Source organism: Podarcis cretensis, assembly GCF_951804945.1.
Source record: "Podarcis cretensis genome assembly, chromosome: 4".
Classification (NCBI taxonomy): domain Eukaryota; kingdom Metazoa; phylum Chordata; class Lepidosauria; order Squamata; family Lacertidae; genus Podarcis; species Podarcis cretensis.
In genome coordinates, this window is record NC_137173.1 from 22,784,400 (window position 1) to 22,798,313 (window position 13,914).

The 13,914-nt window shown below is 42.8% G+C and overlaps 2 protein-coding genes across 2 annotated transcripts in view; both read right to left on the reverse strand.

Annotated features, from left to right (window-relative positions):
• Nucleotides 1-13,914, reverse strand: part of ALKBH8 (alkB homolog 8, tRNA methyltransferase) — a gene marked incomplete at its 5' end in the record, with an annotated part of 258,458 nt that overhangs the window by 126,696 nt on the left and 117,848 nt on the right. The gene's annotated exons all lie outside the window — the stretch shown is intronic.
• On the reverse strand, nucleotides 2,786-5,583 carry SLN (sarcolipin). Its single transcript, XM_079974566.1, has 2 exons — nucleotides 5,404-5,583; nucleotides 2,786-3,386 (listed from the first exon to the last, which is right to left on the reverse strand). Exon 2 carries the CDS (start codon nucleotides 3,283-3,285, stop codon nucleotides 3,190-3,192), a length of 96 nt encoding a protein of 31 aa, XP_079830692.1. The 5' UTR covers nucleotides 3,286-3,386; nucleotides 5,404-5,583; the 3' UTR covers nucleotides 2,786-3,189.

The following is a 13,914-nucleotide window of genomic DNA, read 5'->3' on the forward strand; positions in this document are numbered from 1 at the left end:
TTCAACTCCTGTTCTGTGCTACATCTGGGCGAGAACTAAGGCTTTATAAAGGTCCTTCTGACCTTTTCCTTATTTAGCATTTTAGAAAAATTCTGTGGCCTTTGGGGCATCACCAAACAAAGCTATAGAGACATATTTCCCCTTGATCTCCATGGTTCTTTTAATGCTGCTTTTGTTGTCCTAAGGAACGTAGATTGGCATGCTGTTGTTGATGACATGCCCTTTGTAAATGTTATTTTGTGCTTGGTCCTGAAAAGAAATCTAACTTGGTTGCTAAAAGGCCCATCATGATGGAGGTGTGTGATATAGATAAGGCCTGAGGGAATGTCAGTCAATTAAGGCCACATCTGCATCATATATTTAAAGCACTATTAACAGCCATGGCTTCCCACAAAGCATTCTGGGAGCTGTAATTTGTGAAGGGTTCTGAGAGTTGTTAAGAGACCCTTATTCCCCTCACAGAGCAACAACTCCCAGATTTCTCTGGGAGGAGGGATTGATTTCTAAACCCCTCTGGAAACTGTCACTCTGTAAAGGGAATAGCTGTGGAGGCTCCCAAGCAGTTCCTTGGAAACATTTTAATGCCAGGGGAAGGCTTCATAATATCAGATGAAGACACACACGCACACTTATGTGAGACAGAGGCACGGCATGTGAACTACAAGACTCTTCCAAATTAAACTGCAGGGGATTCACAGCCTATGGAAACAGATGGTTAGCCATTCTCGGGAGGCGGCTGCATGATTCAGAGGCCACTGATGGCACGCAAACGAATTGTGAGAATTAGTGAAAGTGTGGGCAGCTTCACCTGATAGGCGAGTCCAGTGCCAAGGTTATGACCTCTCACTTAGCACAGGCCAAGTTCTCTTCTGGGACAGGGTTCTTAGGTTACCTCACAACTCTGCTCCTTCCAACACTGGTAGGGCAACATGAGACGCTTAGGAGCATGCAAGTGAAGTAAAGACTAACACTGTGCCTTCTCTACTGAAGAGAAGGGGTAGTATGTGGAAGAGCTGCAGAGGTGGTTCCAAACTGTGGCCTTGCATTTCCACAGTAATCCAAGAAAGATGCAGGGCCAATAAGGTGAGGGTATCCAACAAGGTGCCTCCGTTTGCTGCCGGGCTGCCCTTTTCATCAATCCTGACCTTTTGCCGTGTTGACTGGGGCTGATGAGAGCTGTCGCTAAACAACTTCTGGAGGTTGTAAGATTGAGGAAGCCTGTCTTAAATCTTAATGCTTCAGATGAGAAGAGATTACGGATGAGGCTTGCATAAGAAGCTGCCTTCTACCATTGGCCATTCAAACTACAAGAAATGAGATCCCGGCCAAACACCAGGAAGAACTTTCTGACAGAACTGTTTGACAGTGGAACAGACTCCCATGAGAGGTGGTGGGTTCCCCTTCATGGGGGGTTTTTAAGCAAAGGTTATGTATACTCTAGGACGCAGGTGACACTGTGGGTTAAAGCCTCAGCGCCTAGGGCTTGCCGATCGAAAGGTCGGCGGTTCGAATCCCTGCGGCGGGGTGCGCTCCCGCTGCTCGGTCCCAGCGCCTGCCAACCTAGCAGTTCGAAAGCACCTCCGGGTGCAAGTAGATAAATAGGGACCGCTTACCAGCGGGAAGGTAAACGGCGTTTCCGTGTGCGGCTCTGGCTCTGGCTCTGGCTCTGGCCAGAGCAGCGATGTCACGCTGGCCACGTGACCCGGAAGTGTCTCCGGACAGCGCTGGCCCCTGGCCTCTTAAGTGAGATGGGCGCACAACCCCAGAGTCTGTCAAGACTGGCCCGTACGGGCAGGGGTACCTTTACCTTTACCTTTTATGTATACTCTAGCTGAAATTCCTGCATTGCAAGAGGTTGGACCAGTAGATGACCCTTAGGATCTTTTCGAACTCTACGATTCTATGATAGGCAGTGGCTTTCCAGGGTTGCAGTGGGTGTCTCTCCCAACCCTACTAGGAGATGCTGGTGATTGACCCTAGGACCTTTTCCATGTAAAGCATGGGCTCAATCACTCAGCCATGACCCTTGACCTTAAAGCCCTTTCCAAATAGCTATCTGAAAAGGTATTCAGTATGGAACAAGAGAAGCGTTGTTATAAACCAAGTGCCATTCTAATTACAGGATGGCATTGCAGAGAGGGTTATCGTTAGTTAGCTCAGGTTGCAATCATAAGAACATAGGAGAGCTTAGGAGGAACATAATAAGCTGCCTTATGCTGAGTCAGACCATTGGTCCATCTGTGGATCATTGTAATGTCTACACCAACTTGCAGTGACTCTTCAGAGTTTCAGGCAGAAATTTTCCCCAGCTTTACCTGGAGAAACCAGAGATTGAAACTATGATCTTTTGTGTACAAGACAGATGCTCTATCACTAAGCTACAGTTTCCCCCCATAATTAGATACCCACTCATCTACCATTGAACTTAATGGGGCCTACATCGTAGACAGCTATAGAATTGCGCTGTTATTGTTTAATTAAATATATATATTTAGACTGATGTGACCTGGGACTGGTGTATCTCAAGAAAAGTTCTCTCTCCTAGTGGACTTCTGGTGTCTTCAGGAAGGGCCCTTCTCTAGCTTCCATTTCCCAAATTCCACAGAGCATCTACAAAGCGTAGGAGCAGGGTCTTCTTCGGAGTGGCACCTAGCATGCTATTTTGTGACAATTTGGTGGACCTAATAAAGGTATTGCCCTAATGTGGCTTTGAATCCACCACCACCCCGCCCTTATGAGCCAACATATTTATCTTTTGAAGAAAATTAATGAGAAGGGAAAAAAATGCATCCTACTTAGTTCTTTATTCAAATGACAGCAACAGAGGATGAATGAAGCTACGTGGTCACATTTCAGCTATGTAAATCTGACCACACAAACAAGAGGGAGTCAGGAAACAGACAGACACAGACTTGAAAGGTGCTCGTAGTCACCATAATGTGTTGATTGTGAAGGACAGGGATAGGTCAATGCTTTCATTACTTTATAGCTAGCTTACATATTTGCATCATCCTAGGTCAATTCGAATTTTTGGGCAGATATAGGCAAGAGGTATTTTAGAGTATTGTTTTCTTTAAAAAAAAATGACACACAAAGAGCAAGCATAGGACTGCTCCTATATAGTAGAATTTGCATTCTTTTTCCGAAGGTAGATCCCTCACTCACTCCCAAGGGGTAGGAGGGAGTCTTTCAGTCTTGGTATGACTTCACCAGAAGCCACATAAGGAGAACCGTGATCAGTACGATCATGAAGTTGAGGAAGAGCTCTTGTGTGGACCGTTCCATGGCTACGAAGAGACGAGGGGAGATCTGAGGCCGTGGGGGAGGGGGAACGCCAAGGGCCACCTTTCGTTTCGCGTTGTCCTTGAGATCAACCTTGCCCTCTCCTAAAGAACAAGGAGAAAAGCCCAACAAAACAAGACGTGTGGAAATCGGAAAGCTGCTCCAACACTATTTATACCGCTGTAAGTAAATGTTATTTCAACTGCTAACCTTTAGAGATTAAAAAAAAAAGAAAAGCAGGAGGTATCTCTAACAGCTTATCGCCTTCTTCAGTTTCTGCTGTGAAACGGGCTCTATTCTCCATGTCACCAAATATATATATATATATATACACAAGCACGCACGCACACACACACTGGAATCCTAAGGATCTCATTTGGATTTGCAATCCTTTTTCTTAATAATGATAAATAACAATACCTTTATTTGTGGTTTTGTCATTGGCAACTGCACTTGGAGGGGAATGTAATGATTAAAATCTTAATATGTATTATTTTAAAAAGAAAAACCATGATTTCATTCCCTTGAGGGATTGGGATAGCTGGGGACTGTCAGATTTTACTAGGCTCCAGTTCTCATCCTCTCCAGTTAGCATGGCCAATGGTCAGGGGTGATGGGAACATCTGGTTGCCCATTGTTTTTCATCTCTCAGGCATTTAACTAACCCGCATGGAGGTTAGTTGTCTTCTAAGACCATAAGTCTTCACAATGATTGGTACAAACCACAGTTCCCATCAGCTTTTCTACATCTTTGGCAATACGTTGGTCCATACATCTTTGAAAAGTGCTATTCTTCTTCTGTACATAGTTACAAAATGCTGAATTTTGCTTAAGAGGCTGCACTACCATTTTCCAAAAGAAAAATTATAAGCAGCAAAGATTTCCATTTAGTTAACTGCAGCTAGTCTGGGTCTTCATGTCTTTTATTTAATTTTTCAAGTTCTCTAGGTAAGTCATGGATAAAGAAATTTACCATCAATCCTGTGCCTTTTTTAGTGAAAGTAATGGTGCAAACCTATGTTTTTTTTATTCAAAAGTAAGTCCTGCTGATCACATCCTTAATTCCACTGAGTAAAAGCGGACTTAATACCAACCGTGTGTGTATAGAATTGAAAACTGAAAGCAATAATACCATCAAACATTACTTTGGTAGTGTTGGCATTATAAACTCATAATAATAATTTATACCCTGCCCATCTGGCTGAGTTTCATAAAACCTCAAAGTATTATTTTTAAAATACATTAACAATAATAAACATTTAAATAGTGCATTTTTAAGAGTGCTTCATGTAGATTTTCTCAGTAATTCTTACAAACACCCCTGTAAGGTATGTCACCATGCTGTTTCTTCTGTTTTGCAGATGAAAAGCTCAGGCTGAGAAATAGTGGCTTAAAGCTGTGGTTCACCGCTGAGCTGAGATTTAGTTCAGACTTGCAGCTCACAGCTTATTTCTCAATCATTATGTTGAAACAGCCTTGTGCAATGTCTGATCAGCATAGAATAATCAAATCAAAGAATTGTAGAATTGTAGAGGTGGAAGGAACCTGAGGAATGCAAGAATCTCAGCATGTGCCACCCTGTCCAATTTGAAACCATACTTGACCTTGCCTATCTTCGTAAATAATATTGCAAATGCTACATTGCCTTCAGTTCTATCAGCCCTTAGGTCAAATCTGCCATGACTATTGGGTTCAGTCCTAATAAGCGGCTCTGATCAATTCATTTCTCATTGGTCTCAGTTCCTGGGAATAATAGCAATTTGTCTCACAAGTGTAGAAAGAGAATAACTGAGACAAATAATATAAAGCTGTTGGTGCAGTAAAATTGTAGTCCTGCCCATAGAAAAGGAACAAGTGTACCCTGATAAAATAAATGCTAATGATTGCAGCCAGCAAGCATTATATAATATCATATATTTTTTATATAAATAAATAAAAACTAGGGAAACTTCAATGTTACACACTGTTAGAACCAGGAAGGACTAATGAGACATTTTCAGCATAAACACAAGATGCTTTAAATGTCAGATTGTTCTCAAACTTTGGGTGTTTAAGTTTTCTATCATCTTTGAAGATAGAAGGAAGATTTATGCATATAAAACAGAACATCTCTTGGTCTACCTGAAGGGGATTGATGGAGCACAGAGCTTCAGCCTGTGGTACCCAGGGCTTCCTCAGCTTCTCTTCATCTCCCAGTGCAGTCTGGATTCCCAGTTCCTCAGCTGGGACTAAAGTAGCCAGAGGAAGGAGACCAGCAAGGGAATTGGCAACAAAAACAATGACGTCGCCAGCTGCATATTTAAGAGAGGTTGGGCTGATGAGTGGAATTTTGCTCAGGCTATTTATGCATGGAGCGAGAGAGGAGGGGTATGTATTGATTTACATATTACCTTTGGATTCTTTCCTGCGGTTGATTGTAAGAATGCCCAGGAATACTTAACAGAGGAGGGAGCTTCTAGATTTTTTTGAAGGCAATTCTGCTTCAAAGCCAAAGGATCATCCACAAAGAGAGAGGGGACCACAATTGCCAGGAATGTTCTGTGTTCTTCTTGATCAAGGCAAGACTTTACTGAGCCTTTTGAGTGGATTCCAGATTCTCCTTAGTTTACTTGATAAGCGCAGCCACCTGTTGCTGTCTTAAATCCTGATTATAGCAGCCTCTTTTGACTCATTGTGTTCCTATATGTTTAACCAAAGATAGAACAGTGGGAGCAAAATAGCTCTTGTGTGCCAAGTCTTAAGTAACAAAGTACTGATGTCAAATGCAGAGAAAGGGGTTCAGATTTAAAGTATTCTGAACATGTGTGTCTTGACTGCTATGTGTATTATTTAGTGTATTAGTTAAAAGTGTTTTGATGCTCTCCCCCTGACCGCATGCTTGCTTGCTAGCTAGCTAGTTTATTTCTTTATATGTTTTTATAGTGCTGTTGGTGCCTAATGTTTTGAAGAGACCAAGAGGACTGGTCTCTACTGTAATGCCTGGAGCTTTTTTTAAAAAAATGTATTTTTATTAAAGATTTTCTTGATTTACAAAAGTATGTGCAATGTCTTTCTCTTGTATTTTTTCCATGTAACATTTTTACAAATCAGTTTCATTTGTTGAGATGTTAGGAATAAAGGGGGGAAAGGGGTGGAGGGGGGGAAAGATGGGTGGGGGTGGGGTCAGGTGGTGATGTTTCTATTTTACTTAATATATGTAGGGTTTGGTGTCAGCGTTGCTTGTGCAGGTTTTCTGCTGTTCATTTGTGTTCCTTTGGTGGTGAGAGAGGTTGGGGTTGGCCTAGGGTGTGGTTGTTCATTTGTGGATGGCTGTGGTGGCTGTGGTGGTCTTTGTTTTCATGTGTGAGTGGGGTGGGTAGGTGTTTTGGGTCAGGTTAGCCATTCTGATTTGTTTGCTGTTGGTGGATTTTTGTCATTGTCTTGTTGGGCTGTGTATGTGATAAAGGGGAGCCATACCGGGGTGAAATGCCTGGAGCTTATGTTAGCCCATTTTATTTTGTTTCAGGGAGAAAACCCCGTTTGCATTAAATGTGGGAAATGTTTTTTCACTTTTTAAAACGGAAGGTGCTTCCATACTTAACTTCACCTTGAAGCATAGAGAAGAACGCCTAGCACAGGACCAGTTAGGACACCAACATGTACATAAATGCCAGGTCATAGAATCATAGAATTTTATAATTGGAAGGGACTCTGACAATCATTTCGTCCAACCCCCAGCAATGCAGGAATATGCAGCTATCTCATACAGGGGTAAAACCTGCAACCTTGGTGTTACCAGCACCACACTCAAACCATCTGAGCTATCCATAAAGCATGTCATGCATTGGTTAAATGGGCCAAAGTGTGACCGAGATAGGGCATTAGAAAAATAGAAAAAAACTAGGATTTGGAAAGGAGGTGTGAGGACTCTAGGACCCTGTCAGAGACTTGCACCTCCTTCAGCAAACCCCACCTTGGGTTGGACCACCCCAGACTAGATGTTCCTCAGAATCCCTTCCAATTCTACGATTGTGTGATTCTATTGTTCCTCTTTTGTTATCTTCTTTGGTGATGCATAGTTGGAAGAGCTTTCGGATAAGAGCAAAGATGACTCCAGCAGTTAAATTTCTTGAGGCAAAAGTGAACACACTCATATTCCAGGTAGCAACGAAGGACGAACAAATCTGTCTGTTCTGGTTTCTCACAGTAGTTCAACTTTCGGGTCTTTATTTCAGTTCTCTACATTTCTGTATCAGTTTACTTTTTAAAGAGAAAGAGAACAAGAAAGCCATCACAAAAATTCATTGGCATTTTTGTGTGCACTTCTGATATCGATGATGAAAAATTATATCCTGTCCTTTCTCCCAAAGGAGCAGAAGGTGGCAATTTTGCCTAATATATCATCATCATCATCATCACCATCATTATTAAATTTATTATCTGTCATTCACCAACAAGTCCCATGGCAGGTCACAGCCATTCAGCATTTAAAAAAACAGTTACAACAGATTGCAATCACAGGAATAGGGTGTGCCCTGAAAACACACATCTCAGATGTCAAAGGTCAGGGAAAAGAAGTGTCTTCAGCATTCATCAAAAGCTGCATAATAGCGAAGAATTCAGAAGCACCTCTGTTGGGGAGGAAATTCCACAACTTGGCAGCATATGCACATCTTTCCCAATATGCATTTTTGTATGTTCTTTTCGCTTACACATGAACTTCTATGCACACTTTCCCCTAATGCATGCATTTTGTATACACATTTTTCCTTTGGAGAGGTGCATTGCAAAATTTGGAGAAGTGCAAATTTCAAAGAGCTGTGTTTCAGTTTGAATATTGTTTCAGGGACTGTGACTTAGGCAGGTCTGCGTTTTAAGCTGGATTTCTCCCCAGGCCTAGTAGCAACATCAGTGAAGTGATTCGCCTGTGAGGTGCAACTTCTGTGGTATTTTCTGGCACACTTCAGCAGACCGCTTCCTATTTAACAGGAATGGGAAAGGCATGCACACTGCTTGATCCTCAGAGAGAAGGAGCTGACTCAGCTGCCTTGAGGGAAATCAAGCTCATGGGTAGCATTTACAAGGTTAAACACTGGAGGAAGCAAAGGCCTAATATTAACAGACATCTTACTCAACAGAAGCGTCAGCTGGTTTTAGGAGTAGCAATGAACTTTTCTCCCATTGGGTGAGTCAGCACCCTCCCTCCTTCATAATTTATTAAGATATTTGCAGTGTAATTGACAGGGACATATGCCAGTAATTCAAATTGTGACTCAGTTCTCAGTCTTACACCACTCCCACCCCTCTTGTGCTAAGTGGCCTGTTTATTTTTTTATATTTTAAATTATAAGGCACCCAGTGTACATATATTGAATTAAACATTCACATGTTGTTGCATATATATTTTAAGGCATGAATTTTCAAACGTTGCAGGGGGTGATGAGGGACTAGAAGTCGACTTGTGATGACACAAGTGCTAGCCAATCACCCCTCTGCACAACTAGCTTCTGGTGCTGACATTCCTGTTTACCCAGCCATTCGATGACTGAAATAAACTGACCATGGCAACTGCAAAATTAAGAACTGTGAGGGTATGTGATTGTTTTTTTAAAAAATGTTTTTAGATGTTCTATGCATTTGGGAGGCATTTTATTGCTTTTGCTTTTAAAAAATATATATTTTTATTTGGTTCAATTGAACCCTTTTAACATTCTGGTTCCTTTGAACCAGCTCCTTTGAGAGGTAGGATTCCATGGTGGAAGTGAGAGTTTGGCAATCCTTCCTTCCAAAGTGAGGAAAGTCTGGCAGGACAGCTTACTCTATGGTCTTAACTATAGAATTCTCAATTTGGAATATAAAGGGATGAGACAATCTATTCTGGGATAAATCAGCATGTAGGTTATATGGGGCTGATTTATCCCAGAATAGATTGTTTCACCCCTTTATATTCCAGATCGAGAACTTCAAAAGAGGGTCTTATACAGATACCATCTTATCAGGAGGTCTGTTCCATATGACATAGGATTCAGGCCTTTAGTATGGGGACATTTTCACTTTGAAACTCCCTCCCATTACACATCAGACAGGCACCATCTCTCCTGGTGGCACCTGTTGAAGACCTTCCATTTTCTACAAACCTTTTAAGTGGCACAAGACATTTTGGCACCTGAGGTGAATCTCAAAATGTTATGCCCCCCCCCCCACCAGCAAAGAAGGAGTGAGTAAAAATCTACCAGTACATCAGGAACAATGAGGGACTAAAGATCTACAAGGGTGGGAGGAGACCACCAGAACCTCCTATTCACCAAGAGGCCACTGTAGAGGTGGCATTGGGGGCTGCCAAGGAGGTAGCAGATTTGGACCATGTAGACCTACCTGAAGCATCTAGTCCTGCCTGGTGTAAGGTATCTGCCGCCAGAGTATTCCCAAAGGTGGCTGTGCAACTCTTGTCTGAAGGCCTCCAGTGTAGAAGAGCCTTCCCTCCCTATAGGTCATTGGCCCCACCGTGTAAATACTCTTACTGTCATTCATTTGATAAAAAATAGAGTCCATCTATAAGTACTTGTTCCTGGTAAGCCCCACAGGAAGATTCCCCAAACCTGCTTATATTTTGCCCGTTTCCCGGAATGTGTTGATTGTTCCTAAGGCTGCAACATTTAGTCAATACAGTGGTACCTTGGGTTAAGTACTTAATTCGTTCTGGAGGTCCATTGTTAACCTGAAACTGTTCTTAACCTGAGGTAACACGTTAGCTAATGGGGCCTCCCGCTGCTGCTGCTGCGCCGCTGGAGCACGATTTCTGTTCTCATCCTGAAGCAAAGTTCTTAACCCAAGGTAATATTTCTGGGTTAGCGGAGTCTGTATCCTGAAGCGTCTGTAACCTGAAGCATCTGTAACCCGAGGTACCACTGTATATTGGTTGGATCAATTAATTGCAAACAATGTGGGTGACTAAGAGGTGCCCCTGATTCATTGGGTATCTGGTTTTTAATTTTTGAAAAACTTATTATTATTATTATTATTATTATTATTATTATTATTATTAGGACTTATTACAAGCAGATGCCATCTTAAAAAGAAGTATCCCTTCCTGTATGTGGGAGAAAGGGGGTGGGGAAACCTGCAGGCGAGACCCTAATTATTACAGAGGCAGTGCAGCACAGATGCAATTTCTAGAAGCTTATCTTCACAAATTATTGTGCAAGCCACTTCATGAGCCTGTGCCAGAAGTGAAATGTGAGAATTAAGTGAAATCCAGAGCAGATGAGATGATGAGCTGTGAGCCTGGAAATCCTTAGCTGCAAACTCATTAGGGCTTTACATGCAACCTCCCTTCATATGTTACTTAACAAGTAAGAAGAGGAACAGGATTACATCCCTGACCCTACCCTACAAGTTTGGTGGTTAGGCATTGGAATATTGCTGGAGGAGAGGGAACGCCATCACCTCCCCCCGCACATTGAAGGGTATTCCATTAGAGGATTCTGGGGGTGTGGCCCTATCCGAAGCCTGGGGAGGCTAGGGCCTAAGGCATGACCCCTATTGGTGGCCCTGAGGGAGCTCCTAGTTGATGTGCCTCAGCAGTACTCCCCCTACTGGTGGTTAAACCTTCCCGGACTCCACGCAGACGGGTGGGAGTCAGATATAGTCGGTTAAGTCCAATGCCTAAGCCAATACCACTCACAATCTGTAACCAATAAAGTTGTGGCCTTTTTTAGCCCATTAACCTAAAATACTATTGTCAAGTGTCTTTATTCAACCTCGTGGGGGGGTCGGGACTTTGCCACACAATGCATACTTCACATATAACAAGCTTTCACCTGAGAAGAGGAGCAGGATTGCACCCCTAGCCTCAGCCTAACATCCACCCCCTCTGGCAAGCCTGCACACAGTGTTAATTAAACAGAGCTCCAGTTACAGATAGGTAGCCGTGTTGGTCTGCCATAGTCAAAACAAAAAAAATTCCTTCCAGTAGCACCTTAAAGACCAACTAAGTCAGTAATGTTGATATTGCAGTAGCCCGTGCACAGCGGAATGATGAGGAGTACGTGCCACATACTCTATATTACTTTATTTACACTTCAAAGCTGGTAGATTACAGAAAAACATCTTGCCTCTGCCGGAGCAGAGAAAGCATCCTCTCTCCTCTAAAGCACGGAGAGAACACAGTGAAAAACAGGAAACCAGTGTACGTCACATCCAGTCTCCTTTCCCGTGAGAAACCCAACAGCAACTGACTGTGGAATGTAAACACCTGTCTCATGACAAGCACTTCGCTGCACAGTGAAAGAGAGCAGAAACCAACATCCTCCCCCTTTCTGTGAACATCACTGGGCAGCGTGTTCGTACAATATCAGTACAAACCCAACTTCTGCACATAGGTACAGTGTTGATCCCTTGATACAATCTTGGACAATACATCAGCAGGAATTTCATTACCTGGCATATAGGACACCGTTACGAGTCCCTTCTGAATACGTTCCCTAGCATGTTGCAACTTCAATTGCAAGTGCTTCGTGCTTTGCTTACAACCTTCAGAATTTAGCAAAGCCAAACATGCTTTGTTGTCCTGGTAAACCTGGATTGGACATTTGACAGGAATTTTCATGTCTTTGCACAATTGTAACAACCATTCACAATCTTTGAGTGAATAAGTTCAGCTTCACAAGTACTTAAGCTAACTGTTGTTTGCTTCTTGCATGACCAATCAAATAGACCCTGATTGTACATGTAGCAAACTCCAGACGTGCTTTTCCTGTCTGTAGTGTCACTTCCAAAACTTGCATCTGCAAATATCTCAAGACCACCAGACTTCTGATTGTTAAATCTCAGTCTGCAATGCATAGTGCCTTTCAAATAGCGCGCTATGCGTTTCAGAGCTTTCCAATCCTTAACAGTAGGATTGTTGACTTGTCTGCTTAGCAAATTACAGCTAACAGCAATGTCTGGTCTTGAACATCTGGCAATGAAGTTTAGCTTGCCTAGCACACTTCTGTACAGTGTAGTGTCAGAAAATGCTTCTTCAGTGTCATCTACCTGATAACCTGTTGTCATCGGTGTGTCTACAGGGTTAGCATCCATCAGGTTTAGTTTGCTTAACACATCAGCAATTTTCCGTGACTGGTGTACTAGAATGTTACAATCTTGATCTCTCTCTATTTCAAGAGATAGGTAGTTGTTTACCTCACCAAGATCTTTCATGTCAAAGTGTTCTTTCAGTTGAGCTAGGGCGTTATTGTACATTGTGACATCATCCCAAAAGAATAAAAGATCATCAACATAAAACAAGCAATACAATTTCTTTTACCCCTCCTCTTTGATAAATACACATGGATCAGCTTTCCCTTGCTGAAAACCTGGAGAAAACAATACCTCAGTGAGTTTTGTGTGCCAACACCGTGCACTTTGTTTGAGACCATAAAGGGACTTCTTCAGAGCACAAACATATCCCTGTTTTACCTGTACGCCATCAGGTGGAAGCATATAAAGTGATTCATCTAGAGATCCGTACAGAAAAGCTGTATTCACGAAACTTCCGGGTTAGCGCGATCTGGTTAATGGCGGATTCCCTCCGAGCTCCGGAGGGAATCGGCTCTGCTGGAGAAGGGTTCTACCGGGACGGCGACGCGGGGACCCTCAGAAACCGCAGGCGCTGAAGCCTGCGGACTTGGTGACTCGGCGGGCACCTAAAGCGCCACCCCGACCCACGAAGAGCCTTTTTAAAGGCTGCGGAGAGGGTACGGGGAGCGGCGTGGTGCTGTGAGTGGACCGCTACTGCAGTGGAGCGAAGCCGCGAGCCATGGCCGGAGACCGCTGACTTTCTTCCCTGAAATTCGAGCTTTAATTAATCCGTGAGTAAAATGGAATTTGGACTTTAAAATTTCTACCTTTGAATTCGGTACGATCGGGGGATGTGCTAAAGGGAAGTCCGCACCCCCCTGCTTACAGAAGATTTAAAGCAAGGATCGGAGAACTAAGGTGGAGAGTTTTTTCTTTTTGGTGTTTTTTAAAAGATAATATTTTCATGAATTTGACAGAAGAAGATTTGTGCTGGAGAGTAAGAGTGGAATTTTAGAAGCCTTTGTCTAAACCCCCCCCCCAGACCCGGGAGTGTCCTGTATGTGAGCTGGAGAAAAAGGAACAAGGAGTTTGACAGCTGTCAAAGGAGCTGTCAAACGGGCAGTGAAAGTTAAAAATCTTATTATTTAACACCTTTCTGGACTAAATTTGTTATATTTGAATTAAACTGGTTGGGAACAAAGTAGTGAAATAACAAAGTAACGGACTGTTGGGAAAAGACTATTAAGTAACCAGAATCCCCCTAGGGGAAACATTGAAACACTACAATGGCTGCAGATGGAAAACTACAGGCAGAGATAGACAGAATGTTTTTTCTCGTGGGAAAGTTGCAGGAGCAGACTACGGCTATGAATAAACAACTTATAACCTTGAACTCTAAAATAAGTGACTGTGCTGAATGCACAATGGATTTGACCGGGGGAAAATCTACAGCTGAATTAGAAGAGATAACTTCGGAACAGGAGGAGAGAGAACAAGGGCCAGTACAGATGGAGAGTACCAACCAGAAGCCTACATTGTCAGAACATAAAGAAGAAGACCTTTGGATTATAAATCTGCGAAAGATGCGAAAGA

Bases quoted from the DNA above. Each gene is read 5' to 3' on its own strand.
- SLN (XM_079974566.1), bottom strand. From the start codon at position 3,285: ATGGAACGGTCCACACAAGAGCTCTTCCTCAACTTCATGATCGTACTG.